At 35.5% G+C, this 24,820-nt stretch overlaps 2 protein-coding genes across 9 annotated transcripts in view; one reads left to right on the forward strand and one right to left on the reverse strand.

The window, feature by feature from the left end:
• LOC106140507 (facilitated trehalose transporter Tret1-2 homolog) overlaps nt 1-7,684 on the forward strand; it is a 46,519-nt gene extending 38,835 nt beyond the window's left edge. For all 4 annotated transcript variants that reach the window (XM_013342105.2, XM_013342107.2, XM_013342106.2 and 1 more), the window contains exons 3-5: nt 1,484-1,613; nt 5,320-5,505; nt 6,008-7,684. In XM_013342105.2, the coding sequence (XP_013197559.2) occupies nt 1,484-1,613; nt 5,320-5,505; nt 6,008-7,158 (1,467 nt within the window). In that variant the 3' untranslated portion in view covers nt 7,159-7,684. The remainder of the gene's footprint in view (nt 1-1,483; nt 1,614-5,319; nt 5,506-6,007) is intronic.
• LOC106140510 (neurobeachin) overlaps nt 1-24,820 on the reverse strand; it is a 457,176-nt gene that overhangs the window by 54,139 nt on the left and 378,217 nt on the right. For all 5 annotated transcript variants that reach the window (XM_060950437.1, XM_060950434.1, XM_060950436.1 and 2 more), the window contains 2 exons: nt 8,981-9,098; nt 8,264-8,366 (listed from right to left, as the gene is read on the reverse strand). In XM_060950437.1, the coding sequence (XP_060806420.1) occupies nt 8,264-8,366; nt 8,981-9,098 (221 nt within the window). The remainder of the gene's footprint in view (nt 1-8,263; nt 8,367-8,980; nt 9,099-24,820) is intronic.

Consider the following 24,820-nt stretch of genomic DNA (forward strand, 5'->3'; position numbering starts at 1 on the left):
TTTTTTAATAAAAAAAATATATAGTTCTTTTGGGTAATTCAAGAAAAAAAAATAGTACACATCTATTTTCAATCATTATTTATTTTTCCATGAGTATTTATTATTATTTTTCGCTTTTGCCATCAATGTTCTATTAATTTTAAAATAGTAATACGCATAATACATGAATGAGTTTCGTTCAAAAATTCCCTATACAGCGCTGCGGGTGCGTTCCATTCACAGTCAATTAAAAAAAATAGCGACAATTGAATTAGCGTAAAAAATATAGTATTTTTCGTCCTATATTGTTTTTATATAATATATAGTACAATTAACTTAAATATAGTACGATACTATATAATATAGTACGGGTGGCAACCCTAGTTCTCCACGTGGTCGACTAACTTAACAATCTTTGCGCACATGTAGCGTAAACGCCGCCGGTTAAACACTGTTTAACAGTTGATTGTAACTGTTAAATGCCCATTTAAACTGAATGACGACATGCTTTTTTAATTAACTGCGTGTTGGCGCGTTATAGAACTAATGTGTTAATCAAATATTGATTTGTGTTTAGTTTAATTGTTTCTGGCATTTTAGGAAAGAACCACTCCATATCTTTTCCTTGGATGTCGTAAAAGGCGACTAAGGGAAAGGCTAACAAACATGGGATTCTACTTGTAGTCGATGGGCTAGCAACCTGTCACTATTTAAATCTCAATCAATCATTGGGCCTTATAACTGAATGAGGCCTTTCTGTCTTTTTAAGAGGCTCTGTCTTCCTCGCAAGGGATATAGACGTGTTTACCTATATGTATGTAACTCAATATTTGATCAGGGTAGTTACTTTTTAACGGAGAATGGACAGCAGTGGTTCTATTTGGATTTGCTTATCTTCCTATTACTAGATCATATTAGCTAGGATGATGGTCGGTGACAGATATTCTTTCGGTAAATCCTCACTTCTTCGGAAAGGTGCCAGGGGTGCTTTTTTACTATATCTTAACCCAAGTCTCTGCAACCTTTGCAGAGGGACCAATCTTACTCATTTTGGATCATGATAAAAGCTGCACTTGATGATTGTGCCTATTCCCTTAGTCGCCTTATTCTTGGCATATACCATATACGGAAAACAGACTGAGTGGTCCTATTCAATAGCGCCGGGAGTCAATAACTTGGACAGAATTATGGACACATACGTTAAATCGAACCGATTCATATAAGGCCTAAAACTAAAGCAAACTGTATAAATTACGTGTGCCGTGTGGTTCCCGGCACCAATAGAAAAAAGAATAGGATCACTCCATCTCTTTCCCATAGATGTCAGGCGATGGGCTAACAAACTATCACAATTTGTAGCTCAATTCTATTATTAAGCCAAACAGCTCAACGTGGCCTATTGGTCTTTTTCGAGACTGTGAGCTCTGTCTACTCCGCAAGGGATATACTCGTTACGATATGTATGTATGTACAAATTTACCAGGACATCATAAATTGGTTGCAGGTATTGGCGGCGCTCGCCGCGCAGTCTATCAACATATCGGTGGGCTTCTGCCAAGGTTTCTCTGCGGTTCTGCTGCCCCAGTACACACACGAATACCCGAACATCACATACGAACAGAGCTCATGGATAGGTAAGCCTCTTTTAATATAATAAGTAAGTATAGGTTTTGCTATGGCAAAAGGTGTACGAAGAATTTGTAAAAAAATGTCATCAACTTATATAAAGTAACTTTATCTTCTCGGTTATTTTTTAACATTCGCAATTAGAACGTAAAAACTATAAGAATTTGCTGAAAGTATTCCAGACTGATATGTTAATATATTTTCTATAAAAAAAAGACAAACCACTTAACAATCATACATAAGACCAGGAAAGAAGGCATAAAAAATTAATTAATAGGTTAAATGTACCAGTAACATTCGTCACTTTAACGCTACGATAACAAAAACAAAGGAAAAAAAAACACCATTCGCGAGAACCTATTTTCTCTAATTAAATATTGTTAGTGATAAACAAACGTTCAACGTGGTTGGCCACGTGATCTAGAATTCCCGTAGACCTGAAGTAAAATTTCATCAAAGATGATACCAGTACATTTAACGATGGGTTTTGGTCCCACAAAAACAAATAAAGATGAATAAATACTCAAGATGTTTATTAAGAAGAAAAGTACTTCATTGAAAGTTCTAAAAGGAGAAAATTCAAGCGAATCCGGTTCGGGTGAAGTCTTAACATAGTGCATACATACATACATAAACTCACGCCTCTTTCCCGGAGGGGTAGGCAGAGACTACCTCTTTCCACTTGCCACGATCCCTGCATACTTCCTTTGCTTCATCCACATTCATAACTCTCTTCATGCAAGCTCGGCGGTTTCGGGCACTTTTGACCTGACCCTTCACCAGGACGTCCTTAATTTGATCAAGATATGTTCGTCTAGGTCTTCCCACCCCGACCTTTCCCTCCACACTCTCCTTGTATATCTGCTTAGTCAACCTGTTTTCATTCATCCTCTCCACATGACCGAACCATCTCAACATACCCTTTTCTATTCCTGTAACTACATCTTCTTTCACATCACAACATTCCCTTATCACGCTGTTCCTTATCCGGTCACTCAATTTCACACCCAACATACTCCTTAACGCTCTCATTTCCACTGCATTTATTCTGCTTTCGTGCTTCTTTTGCCATACCCAACTTTCACTCCCATACATTAATGTCGGGACCAACACGCCCCTGTGCACAGCCAGTCGAGCCTTTTTGGATAGTTTCTGACTGCTCATAAAGGCATGCAAAGCTCCATTCACCATGTTCCCCGCGTTCACTCTCCTTTCAATATCACTATCACACTTGCCATCTGATGTAAACTTTGATCCTAGATATACAAACTCTTTCACTTGCTCAACTTTTTCTCCTCCAATCAAAATATTACATGCTGTCATTTCTTTCTCCATTTCAAAAACCAGTGTTTTAGTTTTACTTACGTTCACTTTCATTCCTTTCTCTTTTAAAGCTTCATGCATACAGTTTACCATCTCCTGTAACTCCTCCGCTGATGACGCCAGTATAACCTGATCGTCGGCATAGAGCAGACATTTGACGAGTAATTCATTCATCCTTAATCCACTTTCAGACTCTTTCAAATCTGTCAAACAACTATCCATAAATAGGTTGAACAGCCACGGTGACGCAACACATCCCTGCCTAACACCTTTCTCAATCTTAAACCACTCAGTGTGCGCTCCGTTTATCCTGACACAAGCACTCGAATCCTCATATAAGGATTTCAGTGCTCGTATCAAGAGACTGCTCACCCCATGCATAGAAAGTGCTGACCACAATTCATTCCTCTCAACTCTGTCATAGGCCTTTTCCAAATCCACGAATGTGCAATAGACTTTTTGACTCTTGGCCAAAAACTTTTCGGCTATGCACCGCAAAGAAAAGACCTGATCAGTACATCCCATTCCCTTTCGAAATCCCGCTTGAGCATCCCATATTTTGTAATCAGTTTCATTCCTGACTCTATTAATCAATACCTTAGCATACAATTTGCCGACGACGCTAAGCAGGCTTATACCACGATAATTTTTGCAGTCCAGTTGTGACCCTTTTCCTTTGTAAAGTGGCACAATAACAGCCTTACACCAATCTTTTGGTACTCGGCCGCTTCTCCAACACAAATTGAAAAGGCAGTACAACTGTCTAGCTACGACGCCTTTTCCTGCTTTAAGCATCTCGACCGACACTCTATCATACCCGGCAGCCTTACCCGCTTTCATACTCTTAAGTGCTTCCACAATTTCAAACATTTCAATTTCGCCTTCCATCTCATTCTCTTTTTCTTCGCTATAGCAGAACTCTTTCTTATTTTCTTATTTTCAACATAGTGAGACAAATAAACTAATGGTTTTCCGAAAGAAGTAATAAACCGGAAACAAAATACCTATAAATATAATTATAAATTGTAATGAAATGTGAATGTCGGTGACAACATTTATTTTTGCGTTTGACGGCGCGCCAGACGTACGATTAGTACGTACGTTCGGCAAAACATCACGTTTTCAGGTCAATGAATATGCTAATAATAACTTTAAAAGATATGGATGTTTGTCTACAAAAGACATAATTCGTGATAAACATATGGCGTGACAATGAAAAACATAAACTAAAGGAATTTAACGTAGGACTTGATATGGTTAAGAATAAGAAGACACTGAAATAGTAGACAGGCATTACAGCACATCTAATTGTTTTTATCCGTTGATGTTGTCTAATATGTTACATTTGTTTCTATATTTGATATTGACATACAGATAGCTGTCATACATCATATAATCACGTAGGCATAAGATAAGGAGACTAGTATTTCGTTATCTAGTCACAAAGCCTGGGCTCATGGGGTACCTGGCTAGAATCAGGATCATTTTTCTCACCCTGCACATGGAGGCAAACGAATTACTAAAGCATAAACAATATAGTGTGATGATAAAAGGTAGATATTTCCCTAAAACAATGAACTTTATTTAAATAATTTACATTAAAATTACAATATGAAATACTATTAGAATAAACTACGTTTGCTTTAGGATTTTAAGATAAACTAAGCAAACAAACCTTTAGAAGGCAATTTCTCAAGCAAATATCCAGCATCCCAGTCAATCACATGACATAGCGACAATCATGCAACAATTATAGACATTAATCACACGCAGTAGCAACCACCAGTGAAAAAACTAATAAATTGATATCGGTGTTTGTTCAGCCAGAGTTGAGCTGTTTGTACAATGCTCTTTAGATAGGCAGAGGGTTTTAAGCAGGTGATTTTATTCGTAGGCACGTACTAAGTATTAAGGGTGTTGTGATATGAAAATTGGGGTCATTTAATTTGGTGTTACGCGAATTATTGCTAACAAACAAAAGAAATATTGCGTTGTCCTATTTTGTGTTCTGAATTATAAAAACATATACGTTTTAATATTATAACCATAATTAGAATAGAACCACTATATGTATATCTTTACCAAAGATGTCGTAAAACGTGACTAACGGATGGGTTTAATAACTTGTGAGACAGAAAAGTATTCTATACTTGCTTAAATCTGACCGAGAATAAGGTTAATAAATTCGTTTCAGTAGACTGTAAAATTAGTATTCCATAAAATTACGAATTTTTGAGAGACTTCATTAATTGATTTTAGAGTTTGCCTTCTTGTATTTATAATGATTAAGCAACCTTCATTATTCGTATCCATTATGTCGACGTAACAAAGAGCTGAGCAAGAATTTAAAAGAAAAATTGATTAAAAATTCCTTTATAATTGTCCTTCCAGCAAGCCTGGGTGTAATCTCGAACCCAGTGGGGGCTCTGCTGGGCGGGATGATGGTGGACGCTGTGGGGAGACGGCTGCTGCTTCAGAGCATAGTGCTGCCGAACCTGATCGGCTGGCTCGTCATAGCGTTCTCAGAGACGTACGTGTTCTTGTGCGTCGGCCGGTTTATCACTGGATTCACAATTGGTGAGATTTTGTTCATTTACGATTGGTTTAACATACATACATACATACATAAAATCACGCCTCTTTCCCGGAGGGGTAGGCAGAGACTACCTCTTTCCACTTGCCACGATCTCTGCATACTTCTTTCGCTTCGTCCACATTCATAACTCTCTTCATACAAGCTCGGCGGTTTCGGGTACTTTTGACCTGACCCTACGATTGGTTTAAGGATAATATTATTGTAGTATGTAGGGTTTACTCACTAACAACCATGAGACAGTAGTACAGTACAGTATTTGAAAACTTCTTCAATAAGTTTTAGGCTTTAATAGGATGAGAATCAACTATTTAATTACGAAGAAAAAAACTAGACCACCGAGGCAATTTTCATATGACAGAGCATAATGTCATATAATGAATCAATTCCCAATAGTGTCACTTGGCTAATTTAAATGATGTTATTGATCAAAGTGTAACCTTTCCAAGAATTAATTCTTACCTACTATTTATCTCTCCATTTCAGGAATGTCCACAGTCTCCTACATCTACGTGGCAGAAATCACAACACCAGAGAAACGAGGCGTCCTCAGCGCTTTAGGCCCCGGCCTAGTTTCCACCGGCATTTTCATCGTTTATTCCTTAGGAGCCTTCGTACATTGGAGAAAAGTCGCAGCCATTTGCGCAGGAGTTTCACTCCTCACGCCTACATTAATGTATTTCGCCCCAGAATCGCCTTTGTGGCTAGCCTCTAAAGGACACATGAAGGACGCTTACAACGCCATGTTCTGGCTCAGACAAAACAACAGCACGGCTCAGCAAGAACTCATGGAATTCACCAAAGACAGAAAGAGCGGAGAGACCATGACATTCAAAGAAAAAATGTGCTTGTTCAAACGTAGGAGCGTTTTGAAACCTTTCATCCTTTTGATAGTTTTCTTCATCTTCCAAGAAATGTCTGGTATCTACGTCATTTTGTACTACGCCGTAGACTTTTTCAAGTCTGTGGGTACAAGTGTTAATGAATTCACAGCTTCTATCATCGTTGGTGGTGTTAGAGTCTTCATGGGAGCAGTTGGTGCGTGTCTAATAAACAGTTTTAGGAGAAAGACTTTGGCTGCTACTTCAGGATTGTTATTAGGCATGGCTATGTTGGGAGCGGCTGTTTGTGATAGTGTTAACGGACCTCCTTTGGTTAAATTAGCATGTGTATTACTACACGTATCATTTAGCATGGTGGGTTTCTTACAATTGCCTTGGATAATGTCTGGAGAGTTGTACCCTCAAGATATAAGAGGGGTGATGTCTGGTGCTACTTCGTGTTGTGCTTATGTTCTTATCTTTTTCAATATTAAAACTTACCCTCAATTGGAGAATTTATTGTCATCTAATGGTACTTTATATCTTTTCGGTGGTTGTGCGTTATTAGGAGCTGCCTATTGCTATTGGTTTCTGCCTGAGACTAAAGGCAAGTCTTTGACTGAAATCATGAAGCAGTTTGATGAGAGAAAGGATTCAGATGCTGAGGCTGGTTATAATACTAAAGAGAAAAGATATAGTATAGAAGGAAAGCCAGTTCAAAGAAGGCATAGTGCGGGGGCGGCAGTATCTTTGGAGAAAAACAAAGAGTTATTTACACCATACTGGGTACAAGAGAAAGAGATTGAGAAGAAATGATGTTCCTTCTAGTATTTAATAGGTATATTGTACAGTTTGTGATTTTAATTTAAGTATGCTAAGATGATTTTTATAGATTTTAAAATGTTACATTCCGTAGTTATATTTAGTTATATTTTGTATACAAAGTAGCGATTTTATGATGAATTTACATTTAAAGTACAAATGTGCATTATACATGTGAGAAGCGCTGGTCGCAAAATATATATATATATATTTTTATTACTTTCTACTAAACCAGTTTATTGCATTATTTTTGTTGTGAAATGCAAAATTCATAGATAAAAAAAATACTATTTAATCAGTATATAATCTTGATTTTTGATTTTTTTTATAAAAGTATTTATTTATAAACTTCCTTCTGAATTTTGAACAGCAAAGGTGTTTTCTATCGAAGTAAATGCGCAAGTTACAAATTAAATTATTACAGGGTGACTGAATTTGTGTACTGTCTGTGATGAAATAAAACTAATGTATATTTTTTAATATTATACCGTGTGTGAATAATATAAAGTGTTGTTTTTCATATCTTGTTTTATTTTGGGTAATTTAATAGAACCCCATCTATATAATTTAACAGTTGTTTTATTAATAAACAAATAGCTGTACTTACTTTGATTATTTTGACACTAACGCCATCTATTTTAATATCACGTACTGTTTAACAGTCTTATCGATAACAAAAGCACTTCGATATACAGTTGGGAAATAAATAAAGTGCAGTTATTAAGTACACATAAGAAACTATAGATGGCGACACTTATCACATATGTGTAGTTAATTAATTTGTTATTCTATATCATGATTTTCAAGTACTTTTTGAAAAAAATTGGTAACTTCATACTCTACTACCATTATCAGCTATTTAAGTTGGTTGAAAATTAATTAAAAATTATAATGTAAAAAACAAAGAATTAACCTCAGCATAGGTATAAAATGAAGTTGGTATAACTATTATTGGTAAGTACAGAATTAATCGTATTATTTAAAAAAGAATTTGACCACGCAACCTTCAACCTGTGATCTTTAGCGCTAAAAGAATTGTTGTAAGCATCCTAAATTTTAAGGATTATAATTTCTAGTGATATGACAATAGAGCACTAACCTGGTCTGCGGGATGCCATACTTGATGCCCACTCCCACCCTGGGCAACGCCTTGATCACCTTCTTTACCGTCGCCTGGTCGGGGAACGCGAAGAATATGGACGCTGGAATTATAAAACAATTGTTTTTTTAGTAAAACTTCTGGAGGCTATTTATCTATATATACAAAACTTACGTCATTGAGTGACTGACAAACCTTTGGGTCTAGAAACTAGAAATTTTGCTTGTAGGTTCCTTATGTGGTCTAGGGGGATATTTTGTCATACGCGGGCGGAACCACGGGTGCTTTCTAGTTAAAAACTATATGTTTGTCCCGAGTGGGTCTTCTCTGAAGAACGGAGTTCGTTTATAACAAAGAACAATCGACTAGTGAGAGAAATTAGTTTGTCCAAATAACCATGTTTAGCTTTTATTTAAATTTTTAATCTACCAAAAAAAAAAAATAGGTTGTTTGGAAAAACTGTTTATCTTTCAGTAACAAAAAAAAAAAAATAGGTTAGAATTCTTGTAGTCTGGTATTTTATAGTAGTCTATCAGTTTACAGAGAATACCATCATATGGCATTCAAGTCCACCAGTGATACATTATTTTACGTGGAACAAACTTCAAGTAAATAAACAAACGAAGCATGATGCTGCATGAATCATTTGGCTGAAGAAAAGCATTGAGAACTGACTCCAAATCAAATGAGAAGACTAGACAGAGTGAGGGCACTTACTCCTGCTGGCCAAGAACATTTCGACGGCCACATTCTGCAGCAGGTACCGCCTGGAGAAGATCGCGCGGATCTCGCTGAAGTACCACTTGCCGTGGAGGTGTTCGCAGTACTTGAGCACCTGGAAGTGAGGAAAGAGAGGTCTTAGATTAAAATTAATTTATGAACTAATTGATAAGTAGCAATATATTGATCTTTCTACAAATTGAACGTCGCGAACGATCTTGTTTGCAAAGTGTTATTATTGTCATCTCAGGGTTAAGAAGACCCAAAATACCGAACATGAGGGGTCTTTAAGAGTTGAAATGCGAACCATAATTAAACTGGATAATGAGTAGAGAGGAATTTCCGGAAGCGAACCTTGGGCTCAAATATTACAACCACTCAATATCTTTCCCTTGCATGACGTAAAAGGCCAATAAGGAAATGGCTAATAAACTTGGGATGCTTCATGGATGGGCTAGCAACTTGTCACTAATCTCATTATCATCTACATTCATCTTAAGCCAACAGCTGAATGTGGCCTTGCATTATTTTCAAGACTGTTGGGTCTGTCAAACCTGTACGGGATATAGACGTGATCATATGTATGTTTGTATTTAACAGACAAAGACCATAATGTTAATTCTAATAAAATTTTATATGTCGTCGAATAAAAAGAGATATAAAACAGTAAAGATGTCACGTGGTCGTAAAACGAGTACTAGCGTCGCATATATCGTTAGCAGTTTAATTTATTAGTACAATAATTGTGTGTAAATCAGCCGATGTGTTGTCTTAGCGACTCGCATTGCCGGCCCTAAATTATGTTGTTAGATGTCGGTTTTATAGTTTACTTTTAATCTTAATCCAAAAAAGAGGTTTGGTCACTATGTAAAAAAAGTACCAAAGTTATTTTTTTATTTAATTAGACTTGACATTAACTCTGTTCTCACGTTTGCAAGCCTGGCAAGGACGTCTGTGTCAATTATTTAAGAATGACAATTTTTTAATTACGGTACTGTAAACATTTTGTGTTTTTTCATAACCCATGTTCTTCCCCATATTCCATTTTCACTACTTATAAACACTACCCCTTTTTAATATAATAGTAAGTAAGTGTAATTTTTTTTATAATTTTTAGGTAACACCAATAACATTTTAGTATCAGGGCCACCCATAAAATTTATATTTCATTATTTATGTTACTTACTTTATTCGATATCACATTATAAGTAAACCAATAGTACCTCACTTGTATCTCAGTATCGCGTGTAATTAGCGTACCTACAAGCAACCCCAGGGGCGAGTGTCTCGTATTGATTGGGTCATTATGGGAACAATGGGGTGTAATGTAATGACGTGCTTTTGTTAACAATATTTAGTCAATACAATAGCTGCCCCTGTATCAATTAGGGATTTTTTTTGGCCAAATTACTTCAGCATTGCACTTGTTAGATTTCTATGTAGTAAGTTTTGCAATTATACATCATTTATTTTTTACGCATCAGATTATCTGAAATATAGACAGGAAGATTCAAATGGGTTTTATTTGTCTAAAATAATCAATGCAAAATAAACTTGTATATTTTTAAACCAAACTGTATCGTTCATGCAGTGAAGCTCAATATGTCCTTGTGATTTGTGGCTCTGGCTGCCCCGTAACGGATAAATGCAAAAAGAGTTTTAAAAATTTCAAGAAGAGAAGAACACCATTGAAAGAATACTACATCGATTGACTAATAAAGGAATGTACCTAATTATGATAAAAGTTTATTTTTTTAAAACTTTTGTGATCCATGCTTTATAATATGGTTAAGTTCCATTACGAATTCACGAATTAATACCGTGTTTCAATCACAAGTCCAGTTGCATTACCTCATTTGCAATAAATCACAAGTTTTCCAAACAAACTAAAACACAATTACAGTGGCACAAAGCATTGTGGAGTGTGCGAGGGGCCGGCGCTGTAGGGTGAGCGCCACAGACCAACTCACTGCTAGATCACTCATAATGGTTGTTTGGCTGTTTGCACGTTTCCTCCGCCGGTACGAATATGCGCAATCTGACGTTCGCTTTTCGAATCTCAATTCTATCATTAAGCCAAACAGCTGAACGTGGCCTTTCAGTCTTTTGATGACTGTTGGCCCTGTCTATCACGCAAGGGTGTATATGCATAGACATGATTATATGCTATGCTAGTCGACTATGTTTAAATATATCACACCGTGCACCTACCATCACTGTTAAGTAGAGAATGACATAAGTATGACACGTACTGTTTAATGTAATAAAATTTTAATAAAATAAATACCTAGTAATTAAATTTATAATGAACTTATAAATTTAATTATTATTCTGTCTCTAAAATTTCTAGTCAGTCAATGGCGGTCGGGGTCCGTCTTGTCTCATTGTACACCAATTTGTCAGAGGGATGATGCCCTCGGGTGATGGGATTTTATAGGATGCATCCCCTTATATGTGCTAGCGGAGGTGGAGGTTAATGGAAAAGGGAATATTACGTGGATTAATACTTGAATATTTTTATATTAGAAAAAAATTCTTAATAAACTTCAAAATGAAAAAAAATTAACAATTGAATAAATTCCGTGAATGTCATATGTCATTCATTAGCAGTAATTATCACGTCTATAACCCTTGCGGAGTAGACTGAGCCAACAGACTTGAAAATACTGATAGACCACGATCAGCTGTTTGGCTTACTGACAGAATTGAGATTCATATAAAGTGACAGGTTGCAAGCCCGTCGTCCAAAAAAAGAATCCCAAGTTTATAAGCCTAGAAAGATAGTATAATTGAATTATACTATCTTTCTAGGATTTTTTTTATAATTATTATAATCCATTAAAAAAAATCGTATTGAATTTGAGCTTCCCTAGAGACAAATGTAGTTACTGCTGTGTAAAAATTACCACACTCCAATTTGGAAATGTAAGGTACTAAGTAAGATAAGTACATGCTTTTATTCTTCAGTCTACTCTAAGAAATCCATAAGCAGCCAGACACATGAGAACTTTATGAATCCGGAACTGTTAGGCAGGAGTACAATTATCAGCCCAGTATTAGACAAGTACTTACCTAATCATAGCTCGAATTCAAAAGCATATGTCGACAACATTTATTATACGATTGCAAAACATAGTTTAGGTGTGAAACAATTAGATAAGCGCCCCCTTCAAACACACGATCTCCCTTTAATGGCATCCAGTCACGAAATGCCGTGCACTTTATGATCTGAGGATGCTGGAGTGTCGTGTTGCCAACCACATTATAAAACTGTTGAACAGCTTTGAAAAAATTGTATAAGTCTCATAGGAAATCTTTCTTTTAATTCAATATTGACTATGGCATTTGTCTTCTGTTTCACCTGATGGTAAGTATCAATGAATACATCATCAAACGCCTTACAAGTAAGTTTTCTACACGAAGCGAATCTAGCTGGAACTTCGCAACTTTTGCAAGGAAATCTAACCGATATTGGATCATGGTAAAAGCTACACCAGATGAATGTGACTAATCTCTTTTAATAACTGAGCCAACGTTTGTTCGAGACGATTTTGGTCAGTTTCAATTCGATTTCTCGTCGAATATTATTTTTTTTTCTTAATTAAAGAGTGATGAAAAAAAATTTAAGATTTCAATGTCAAAACTGAAAACGGCATCGAAAAAACTGAGGTAGAGAAAAATTAAAGGTAAAATTGTGGGGTTGGCTACACTGGCTGGAAGTGCCGTGGGAGATGCCACACGTGTGCCTCCCTGATTTATATCCTGTCATAATCGAAATTGGGAAGCATTAGATGATGAAGACGGGACCAAAGTGCAGTGTTGTTAGTGCCAGGTTTTGAACAAATGAAAATTTAAAGGTAATGGTTGTAAAATATATCCTATATCTGGTATTTGCGTAAAAATAGCACTGCAAATCAGATCAAATGCTATTTGTTAAGTATTTTTTTCCCTCATGAAAACGTATGGCGTAGAGTTAAGAGATAAATTTCTGCAGGGACGGGAATTAACGGGAAATTTCGTCCGGTATGGAAGATTAAAAAAATAAGTATGTATATATTACAAGTACGTAAGTTGTGTGGATAGCCTCGGATTTTAACAGTCGTTTTGTACATGAAAAAGTACATTTAAATTTATTGAGTCCCGATAGATTACATTAAAATGATATTCACCCCCCTTGAATTTCTCAAAAATAAAACTCATAAAACCTTAAACAGATAGATATGTATTTTCTGGGGTAAGTTTTGAATATTTTAACATTATTTACCGGGACTTCATGAATATGTAAGAGCTGTCGATACGCATGTCGTGTTCTGTAAATGATACTGATAAAGAAAATTTTGATAAAGTGGTGTGACGGAAGTGATAAATAATATTTAACAAGAATTGGAAAAGACAGCAAATGCTCTTAAGAGACAAATGGATTCAAGAGTGCACTGCTCTGACACATCAGCTTTGAAATCTAAACACATTTAATAGAAACCATCCACTACACATAAGACTTCAATCGATCTCAAATTGATAGAAATTAAATTTATTTTCGTTATAGGATAAGTACAAGGAAACATCTAATGCCGTCAATATAGATAACTTATACCTACATAATTAATAAATCAATCTACTACCGCTTTCAGAGATAGAGATACTTCAGTTTTGTGACTTCATAAGAACATAAATAGTTTATTTGTCCAAATGTTTCGAGAAATAAAATTGATATTTTTAAACCTCAAGCGGTACTAGATATCGGCAAGGGATCGCATTTTCGCATATAACGAGTTTTTTACAAGGCACGTTCTGTGTGCGTACTGTCAGGGATGGCAATTTGGTCAAACTGTTGAAATATGTACGATTTTTTATTTACCAAAAGAAAATATATTCGTGCCTTTTTACTGACACTGTTTTAATTAATAATCTGAGTTAATTTTATTTTATACATTTAACTCCGTAAAATCCTTTTTTTTTTCCTTCGTAAATTTTGGTAACTTTCTAAACTTATATACTAACCAGATGAAAAAAAAATTCATTAATTTAAATACTGACTTTCACCCGTAGCTTTACTCGCGAGTAAATTGAATCTATATGTTATTTTGATTTATTTCATATTTATGTGAAAACAAAAAACAAATTATTTCAGTAGTATTTGTATGCAAAAGTAACAAACACGGAACTTAAGAAAATATTTATTGCGAAGATTTTTGACTATTAATCATTAACTATAATTGAATAGTAGTCAAAACATGAAGAGCAAATAGCCTTCAGACTTAAAGAGTTTCAACTTTTCACATCTATTTCGCAATGTTTTTACCAACCAAAGTAAAAAAGAATACAACCTATCAACCCTAAAGAGATGCGTGGCTTGCGCGTCCCAAACCGCGATTGTTATCGCGCGCCGTAAATAAAGCGGACGTGACAAGTGCGCCCATTAGACGGTGACGGCGAAAAAACAGCTCGTTGCCAGCCCTAGTTCTGCCTGCGAACTGTAGGGTCAGCAGGGACATACGGTTTAATACTATTAATCACTACGTAACAACGTAATCATTATTATTTGTTTTTTTTCTTCAATACATAAAACATTTGTACTCAGGTTATTAATGTTGGTAACAATGACATCATTGTCTTCATTGTATCTAATGCAATGGTAAGGTTCTGCTGTTGTCTATTAGAAATCAATTTAAGATCTCTTTGTATTTTTATGATACGCAAATCATCATTGAAGAGTTATTCATTCATATTATCTTCAAACTAACTACAAGTATATGCAAGATTCATCTGTTTCTTTTAAGAAATCATACAGTAGGCTGATTTCAAAATAAATTTCAAAAACCCTGTTTAATAATGTCGACCTAATATTTTCGACTTTCTTGCGCACGGTACCAAGACAAGGTGTGTCAAAACAGATAGGAAGTATAAATAATGCGACTGTCGCCACGTTCTCCTTGTATATTAGATAATATTCACATTATATCAACGCGATACAGCACAATAGCCACCCCTATATCTGCGGTCTAATGAATTGGGGGCCATTATCTTTCCTCAAGTGTATTAATTATCGACTTTATTAAATACATCGAATACTCTTCAGAAGTAAATGGCTTATTATTTAGAATCCTCTCTTTTTTTTATAATTGCATTACCAGGTATCAGCTTTGATTTTGGTTTTTTATTTGCTAAATATAGTGCCTATGTACGAAAATAATTTAGAAGTTGGAAAATGGTTTTGGTAAAATTGTACTACAGCATACAGCAAGCAGATGGGTTTATTTTTTATTTTGAGAAATGTGATATACATATCTAGGTACCTTCTGTACAATCCAATACTTAGCTTTGAGACGCTAGTCCCTCTGGTGTCGAAATAAAACAACCAGTGATATTGGATCGAGAGAATATATTGCATGAAAAAACACTTAAGTATAGTAAATAATTAAAGAGAAACCATAGCGCAATCTAAATAAAAATAATATCGAACAACGCCATCTAATGACAGGTTGATGAACTAAACTTCTAAGGAACAATATTTAAAACTTATACATTCCGCCCACCAAGGACAATATTTGTCCTTTTTACTCAACGCCGCCCACCATGACATAACATTTCAATTGTATGGTGAATGGTTTGATTAATTTATAAACTAAACGACTAATCTATTTAAAATAGTAAACAAGTTTGTCCTATTAGTTAGCCACACTTTTCACCAATAGGCAGTATGCACAATTTGGAAGTTGGTCGTTTAATTTGCGAATATTGCGTTTTAACTGTTACGACTCGAGTAATTCTATCGTCGCCTGGATGTTTAGCAACCACACTTGTTAACAGCCATCGATATGGAGGTAAGTCATCTTCTTTCCACGATTTGTTCCACGCTCTTATTTTAGTTTTGGAAATACCTAACATCTCTGCCACTTCTACTAAAAGCCGAGTAACAAGTACAGCACCACACAGCTCTAGCCTTGATATGGAGACTTGTTTAATTGGTGCCACTTTAGTTTTGGCGGTGACGAGTGTGACGCATATATGGTCATTACTATCGATCAAACGAATATAAACTGCTGCTGCTACAGTGTAACGGAAGACATCCATAGAACGAATCCAAGTAAGTCCTAACAATTTTACTACTTCATCTAATCTTAAGTATAATTGTTCTTTAACTTCTTCCTTGATTCTGCTTAATAACTCTTTGCTATTACTCATCCATTTCTGCAACTGAAAACCTCCACGTTTTAACAGTTCATTCATTGCCTTGTATATAATAATTCCTTCTTCTACAGAGTCACAAGACGTCAACAAATCATCCATGTAGAAGTCTTTTTTTACAATTTCAGCTACTATAGGAAAATTCTTCCCTTCATCAATTGAAACCAGTTGCAATGTCTTCACCGCTAGATATGGGGCAGCGGCAGTTCCAAAGGTAAGTCTCTTTAATATATAATCTTGTATCTCATTACTTGAACTGTCTAACCAAACCAGACGTTGGGAATCAGCATCTTGTTCCATTACCTTAACCTGGCGATACATTTTTACGATATCCGCAGCTAAACATATTTTAGATACTCTCCATCGCATGTCGTACAACAAAAGTCGTAAATCTGATTGAATTGTTGGACCAATCATTAAAGAATCGTTCAAAGACACTCCATTTTCATTTTTTGCAGGAGCATCAAATACAACACGAACTTGCGTTGTCTTTCTATCATTTTTTACAACTGCGTGATGAGGTAAGTAACAATTTGTTTTATTATCTATTTCCTCCTTAGGTACTATTTCCATGTGATCTAATTGTGAATATTCTTGAATAACTTCTGTATATTTTTGTTTTAAATATTCATCTCTTTTTAATTTTATTAGTAATCTTTTCAATCTTCTTACAGCTATATCCCTTGAGTTTCCTTCAGCACATTTAGGTTGTTCGTCTTTAAAAGGAAGTTTGACTACATATCTTCCCGTATCATCGCGGTAAGTAGTTTCCTTATAAAAATTTTCACATAACAATTCTTCTGTTGATAATATTTTTTTTGTGGGTTTAGGATCAGTTCCTATTTCCCAAAACTTTTTGAGAAGATCATTATCATTAGCACACACATGCATTGTCACCACATTTCTGCTTTTCAATGGTAAGTTATTAACTGTACCTGAAAGAATCCATCCTAAAGATGTAGCTTGAGCTACTAGAGTCCCAGATGGTCCCCTTTTTACTCCGGTCTCAATAATTTGCCCATAAACGTCTGCTCCTAATAATACATCTATTTTATTCGGTATGTTATAATGAGGATCTGCTAACTGTATTTGGTTTGAGCCTACCCAATCCACCGGACGAATTCTTTTGCTTGGAAGAAATGTGGTAATATTCTTCAGTACATAAGCTTGCACTTTAATAATAACATTTGGCTTAATCCTTGAATGAATTTTAAATTCGACCATGTACTTTGCAGTCACGTTTTTGTTACCTTCTAGACCTGAAATTATACCCTTCACCGCAATCTTTTTAACTCCTAGATTCTGTGCTGTTGCTTCGGTGACAAATGATGCCTGAGATCCTTGATCTAAAAGTGCTCTGATTGTAAACCGACTATTACTAGTTGTTTCTGCATCCACGAGCGCTGTCGCAAGCAAAATATGGTTATGGACTGAGACATGATCAGATGAATGACATGAAATAATTGGATCGTTTTCTGTAGCATTATTTGATTCATCTACCTCCTGTGTCTCAACATCTTCACAATTTACAAATGTTGCTGCGTTTGCCGTTTCAGACCCACCAGAACCTGGGCCCTCTGAGCTACCAGATGGATGTAATAAAGAATGATGTTTTCTTTTACATATTCTACAAGTGACAGGACTCTGGCATGCCTTGACAGTGTGATTGCTACCCAAACAATTATAGCACAGACGATTATTGGCAACGAAATTATGACGATTATTATAATTCATCTGTGCAAATTTCTTGCAAAAACATATTTTGTGGTTCTCAGAACACAACTCACAAATCACATTCGCAACATGCATTGTTTTCGTTTTATTTGCTACATTGGGATTTGAGTGTCTCTGCTTGGGTTCAATACATTCAAGAGCTAGAAATCTACTTTGCAAAAACCTTGTAAATTGCTTATAAGTAGGGAGCTCATTAGACTCATCAGCAGATACACTTAACTCCCACTGTTTACGGGTTTCAACATCAAGTTTATAATTAACAATATGTATTATTATGATATCCCATGAACTCACATCTATGTCAAGATTTTTTAAACCATTAATACAATCAGAAGTTGTGCTCAACAAATCCTTTAAAGCTGATGCAGATTCAATATTACTACCTTTCTGGCTAAATAACCTTTTTAGTATACAATTAGCAATATACTTTTTGTTGTTAAATCTATTTTCTAATTGCTGCCAACATTGCATATAGTTAGCCGCCGTAACCGGTATTTGCCTTATAAGAAGCTCCGCTTCACCAGTCAAGTGTCCCTTCAAGTAATGCATCTTTTGGACGTCATCAAGATTGTTATTGGAATGAATTAAAGACACGTATAAATCACGAAAAGACATCCAGTCATTATAATTACCCGAAAACGTGGGGATGGTAATTTTTGGCAACTTGACTGAAGAAGAAGAAGCATGACCTGAAGAACATGAGGAGGTTGAACCTTTTTCATTTTTAGAGGCCTTAATTTCATTAAGTGAATTTAAATACCGTTTAAGTAAACATTTGTACTCAATATATATTTCTTCCGTACTATCATAAATATTTTCTTGACCGTAAACACTATTCTGAATATCTTCCCACTTAAAACCCTTAATCAATTGTTGATGGGTGTTCATAAATTCAACCCATAGTTGCTCAATATTATCAAGTCTAGTTTCTAAATATGGTTCAATTATTCGTTCTTTTGGCGATTTCTTAAAGTTCATATAAGCTTTGTTAATTCTAGTAAATATATCTCTTTGATAGTTAATTAAACCATCCATCTTTCTGTTCTATAGGTACAAATTTAACTCATTAAAAATATTTAAAATTTTTGTAAGTGTTTGAGTTCTAACGAACTTTTTAAAATTTGGGCATAGGTTCCCCGTCTCAACCTTTTTCAACAAATTATTCTAAGTGTAAGATATGATAAATTATTCTAAGTTAATATTATTAAGGAAAAATTACAAGTTAATAGAGTCCATATAATAATGTTCAAATTAGCTTGAATGTCTAGCAATTTTCCAAGTTTCTTTTTCCTTGAACATAAGATTTAAATTTGCTTGAATAATAGTATGAATAAATGTACTCACAGTAAACCGCGGATTCACTCACACCGCTTTACACAACACTTGAAGACACAGATGACAGGTATTCCACCTGCACACTCTTTGCCTGCACTCCTGACGTCACTGGATTCTCGTTTCAGTTCCGTCTTCAGGGCTGCTATCTCACTCACTCCTTGAGGGTAAGCAGCACCCTGATGAATACCCGAGCAGCGATCCACTGCCCCTACTAGGTTCTTCTTCACCGGCTTGGTAACCACTGAAGATCACTTCATCCGGCTCGAAGGACCAAATGTACAATCCAATACTTAGCTTTGAGACGCTAGTCCCTCTGGTGTCGAAATAAAACAACCAGTGATATTGGATCGAGAGAATATATTGCATGAAAAAACACTTAAGTATAGTAAATAATTAAAGAGAAACCATAGCGCAATCTAAATAAAAATAATATCGAACAACGCCATCTAATGACAGGTTGATGAACTAAACTTCTAAGGAACAATATTTAAAACTTATACACCTTCCAATCAACAGTCATGAAAAATTATCTATTATTACAACATAAGTAAGTACCTACCTACTTTTTACATATTTTTTTTTGTTTTTTCTATAGAAATTTCTTTACTTTGCTTTACTATTTTTTTTTATTCACTATGAACACATCTTAATTCCCAGCCAGTGACATTGGTTTACGTCCCTGCGCGACAGTATTTATGTCGTGGGAGCCGCGCGCCGCGATTCCACGAACTCCTCGGGGACATCTCCTTTGATATCCTGCTGCCCTGGTATAGCGTGACATTAAGATTCTAATTTCCTACTTTTGAAAAAACATAAAGGGGCTTGGATAAAGAGTTATACAGATAGTTCCATATCTACCTCTTGACACCTAGGCGAACTTAAAGCTGCGTTCCGATATTGTCTGCGTTCATACATACAACAAACTTAAACAACATTTCATATTTATATAATATTATAATAAAAAATTGTGAAATATATTATCGTTGACTTAATATCTCGTAACACAAGTCTCGTCTTACTTCGAGGCTAACCTAATCTGTATAATTTTTCCCATGTATATATACCTAAATATATATAATTTATTCAATAAGTAAACATACTGTTTTAATAAAAAAAAAAAAACCAATCTGCCGTTAGAACTATTAATATTTCGGCGTTCAATTTCGGCGACACGATATATGAAGTCTCAATTTGGTCGGATCAAACAAACAAACAAACAGTCAAGGCGTGTCTTAATTTACGTGCATCGGCGGTGGGTCGTCAAAGGAAGTCCTAATTAAAACTCCATACATCATGTCTTATGCGCATGAGCACGCCGCCTCTATTACTAAGTGCAGTACTAAGGTAAATTTCATGGGAGTTTAAATAAAAAAATGTACTTATGAATTTTTCATTAAATTCGTGGATTTGTTTTAAATGTTTAGTTAAGTAATATTGTTAAAGTTTAATTAGCAAATAGGTAAAATCATTGAGGTTAAGGCAGCCTTATATATACCGAAACAAAGATAAATAAAACGGCGTATGAAAATAGAATTCGTACGCGTTGAAAGCGTTCGCCAACGAAAATTCAGTACATAAAAACCGTAATCCCCGTGAGTGACATAAGACATCTGACAAAAGTTATCATCGTTTTTTCAAACAGGTATCATACATTTTATGGCAAAATTCAATTATAGTTTTTAACACGTTTCACATATTTTGTTGAATGTGACTTTTAATTTCTCATCAAACTATTTTTTGTCAGCCATTGTTTCCGTGAAGTATGTTCCATTTCTCACTGTAATCTCGCTCACACATGAATCGAGAACTGCTAGTACCTCATCTTTCCCATTTCGCAGTTTGTCATCCCGAATGGATAATAAATTCCCTGTCATCGCGCGTCCCGCTATTTCGGGATCTTTAAACTTTTTTTACCAGACGTAATGCTCTTTTTCTATCGTGCATTTATAAATCGCTGTCTTTCGTTTGGGACGGTAAGTATACCTATAAAAATAAGTATCTGAATGTTGGGTTGTTAAATAAATATAAATAAACAGTTACAGTGGAGCTGCGGTTCCCCAGAATTAAGAATACATTAGTTTGAATATTAACCTATGCTCTTACGGCGAGGAAAAACATGAGTGAGAAAACCTACGTATTCAGGCAATTGGATGTGTTACCATGATCGATTCAATACGGGTTAGGTTTACCTGCAAAGAATGCGGAGGTCAGATTGAAGTCGCTTCCTGTAAAAGCAGAATTATTATTTTCAAAATTGGATACTTGGTAACACTTATTGACGTAACGTCACAACCGGGACTAAAGTCAGGAGGAATAAGTTACAGTAGGCAATCGCTTCGAAGACTTAACATCACCTACCTATTTATAAATTTCTTGCGGTCTTTGTGATTTTCGAAACCGTTATTGAGACCGAATATCAATACCTATTTTTCTTTCTTTCCTTTCAATAATACGAACAGCTATGGATCTAAATACCTACTTATAAGTACAAACTCATTTTGGCATTTGTATTATAGTTGTATTAACTTGGGATAAATTTAAAATAATAATTAAAAAGCAAAGCAAATAGACAAAAAAAATGCTCGGCAGTGTAATAACCGTGCCCTTCAACTACAGCCAGCGAGTTTGTCCACCAGTGTACCGTGATGAAGCCGGTGCTCCACCGAGTGTCCGCGGCGATTAGCGTTCGCAATGACGCGCGAAATTCGTATCACGTGCGACGTTACAGGGTTGACACACGTAGAAAATTATCATGGCATCTTTTTCTTCCTCCTGGCGATTGTTTCGATTACCTATATGTTCACCACGTTGAGAGGAACACAGGGTGCGCCTTTGACCATGTTCTTGGATTAGGTAAGTTTTTACACGAAGCGATTCCCGTCTGACCTCCACAATCTTCACCATTCCCAACCTAATCACAAAGTCCATATTGGATTATAGCTTCTGAACCAGTTACCTGAATGTAGGTTTCCTCACGATGATTTCCCTCATCGTAGAAACCCATCGTCATGCCAACAAAATAACGTATTATGTTTTAGTATATTAATCTTAATTTGAATAGATTAAAAACAAGTAAAGGCCAGATTCTGCTACATATCATAAAAGTTCTTATGTATCCCATTAAAATAAACCAACGAGAGTTGATAAAAAATACACACCTGGACAGGTAAAACAAAAAAGCTCAAAAAACTCAAAATAATTCTAAAACTCTAAACATGACAACACATTTCACCGGAAGCACACACGTGGCATCGGTTAGTGCGCCGGCGCCACTGTCGCGAGCAAAAAATAGGAAACTGACAATTTTAATCACGGATTCAATTCGCTCTAAACGGCTGCGTGCATTACTCGGAAATGCCCTGGAAATTATGTTGTGACTTGAACGTAATAAGTCAGCGTTGATTTTTCCCTTTTTGTAAGTCTGTGGCAGAGTTATTAAGGGTTAGAAGCTTAGCTTTTTTTGAAAATTTCTCCATAATAATCGTATTTGATATTTTTTTAAAATTAACAGCATAAGTGATCGACTATGATTGGCTGATATTTTGTTATTTATCGGTCGACATATTATAAGAGTCATCATTCTCTTCAAAAGTTTCTCGCAAAGTCAAAGAATTACCTAATGAAGTTTGTTATATAAATAAATAGATAGCATACGGAAAGTTGTAGTTTCTGCCTATTTCGGTCTCTAGAGACAGTATTTCGATTTTAACTTTCTTATTAGAAAGTTAAAACACAGCAAGAAATACAAAGTCACACAAGATATTAATCTATCAGCATAAAAAAATATAATATGTAGATAATTATTTAAATTAAGCATAAACACACAGAGACAGCATGTAGGTAGATTATTCTCAGTGAATCTAATCAGTGATCACGTTATCACGAGGTCCTCAAACGCCTCGTTTAGATACAGCACGCCACACAAGTTCCACTGCCTCCTATCTCAACGGGTGTTAACGTCCGTCTTATCTCGTTCGTTACGGTAGTGATGGCCGCGTCGATATCGAGTTTACGAGTTAGGAGCTTCGATAGACCAAGTTTTAATGATTGAATTTTAATGAAGAATAAACTTGTATTGACGACCAATGATGGACTCTCAATAAAGAATGAACTTCAATGAATAAAGTACTAAGTACTTACTTCAATTTAATTCATCTGAAAGGGGCGAGTTTTGTATTTTTGTTTGTAATGAAATTTCGCCCAAAAAGAGAGCCAATGCTAATGATGTATACATATAATACTCATAATAAAGTGGTGATCTGATAATTTAGAAGCAACAGCAATATTTTTTCATGTAAAACGTAGAAATAAAATGAAAATAGACATTATTTTAATAGATACAATATACGGCAGTGCAGACGGATATTGATTTTAATCCAATCAAAAACGAGTATTTAGAAGTAGATAATTATTCTGGACAACTTTAATTATTTATACAATGTTGCAACGAATTCTTTTCCATAATACAACTTTTTTTGTTTTTAGACGAAGATGAAGTAAAAAAAATTTTATGGGTACCAGCGCAGGTAAAACCAGATTATGTTAATACCAAAAACCATGTAAAACTATTGAATTTAACAAGATTTCTTTATTTAAATATGCAAATACAACCTTCGTAATGACAGTGGGAATACGAATGGTCTTGTTCTAGATAACTCGACGTATACAACATCTTCACTATTAATTAACTCGGCCATACCATCCGCATGTTGACCACGAAATTTACATAAACAAATAAAAACTGTGGAGTTATTTCAATCTGTTCGCATAAGAATTACCGTGTAGCCTCCATGTTAGCCTATCATTGAGACAAAGCTACTCCGGTAGCAAAGCTGCCTACAGTTAATTTGAAAAAAAAAAACTACGTTTGAAGGCTTAAATATTCTTTCGTATCGTAATAAAACGAGTACCTAATAAATCAAAATGCTAATTTTTATATCCTAAATTAACTATTTATAAAATCTTTTTTGGTTTTGTGCTTTTTTCATCGATCTTATATTTGAAATAAATTGAGTACTGAGCAATATCTTCATAATAATGGCTAGTTTGTATAATATTCCGTTCGGTATCGTTGCCAGTCCGTTTTGCCAATAGCCATACAAATGAAAAGGAAATGCTGCATAAAACGGAGACGATATATCCTTATCGCGATCTTTATAATAATTACAACGGACGTGCGGACGTCTCAATCGCATGCGAGCGCGTATATGAAACGAACCCAATTACCGAGCGCGAGGGACCGAAATACCCGAAAGAAAAATGATAATTAAAATAAAAACGGAAGCACAACCCTAGTGATTCCACACCGAATCATGCGCCGATCGAAATTCAACCCTAAGCTTTGTTGCCTTAAGATTGAATTAACTTAAAGTTTTTTAACACTTCAGCCGTTTTAGAAATGAGGGTATATCCTCAATGGGCGGGGCTATCCCCCCCATTGAACAGCAAGGGTGGGACGCGCGTCAGTCTGGCAGTGGAAGTGGGGGGTGACAGATGGCCGCACGCGAACATCACTCATAAGACACGAAGCCGAATTGAATCGCTCGTAAATTATATTCCCGCACAGGATGTGCTTTGGCG

The sequence above is a fragment of the Amyelois transitella genome, chromosome 21 (assembly GCF_032362555.1).
Source record: "Amyelois transitella isolate CPQ chromosome 21, ilAmyTran1.1, whole genome shotgun sequence".
Lineage (NCBI taxonomy): Eukaryota > Metazoa > Arthropoda > Insecta > Lepidoptera > Pyralidae > Amyelois > Amyelois transitella.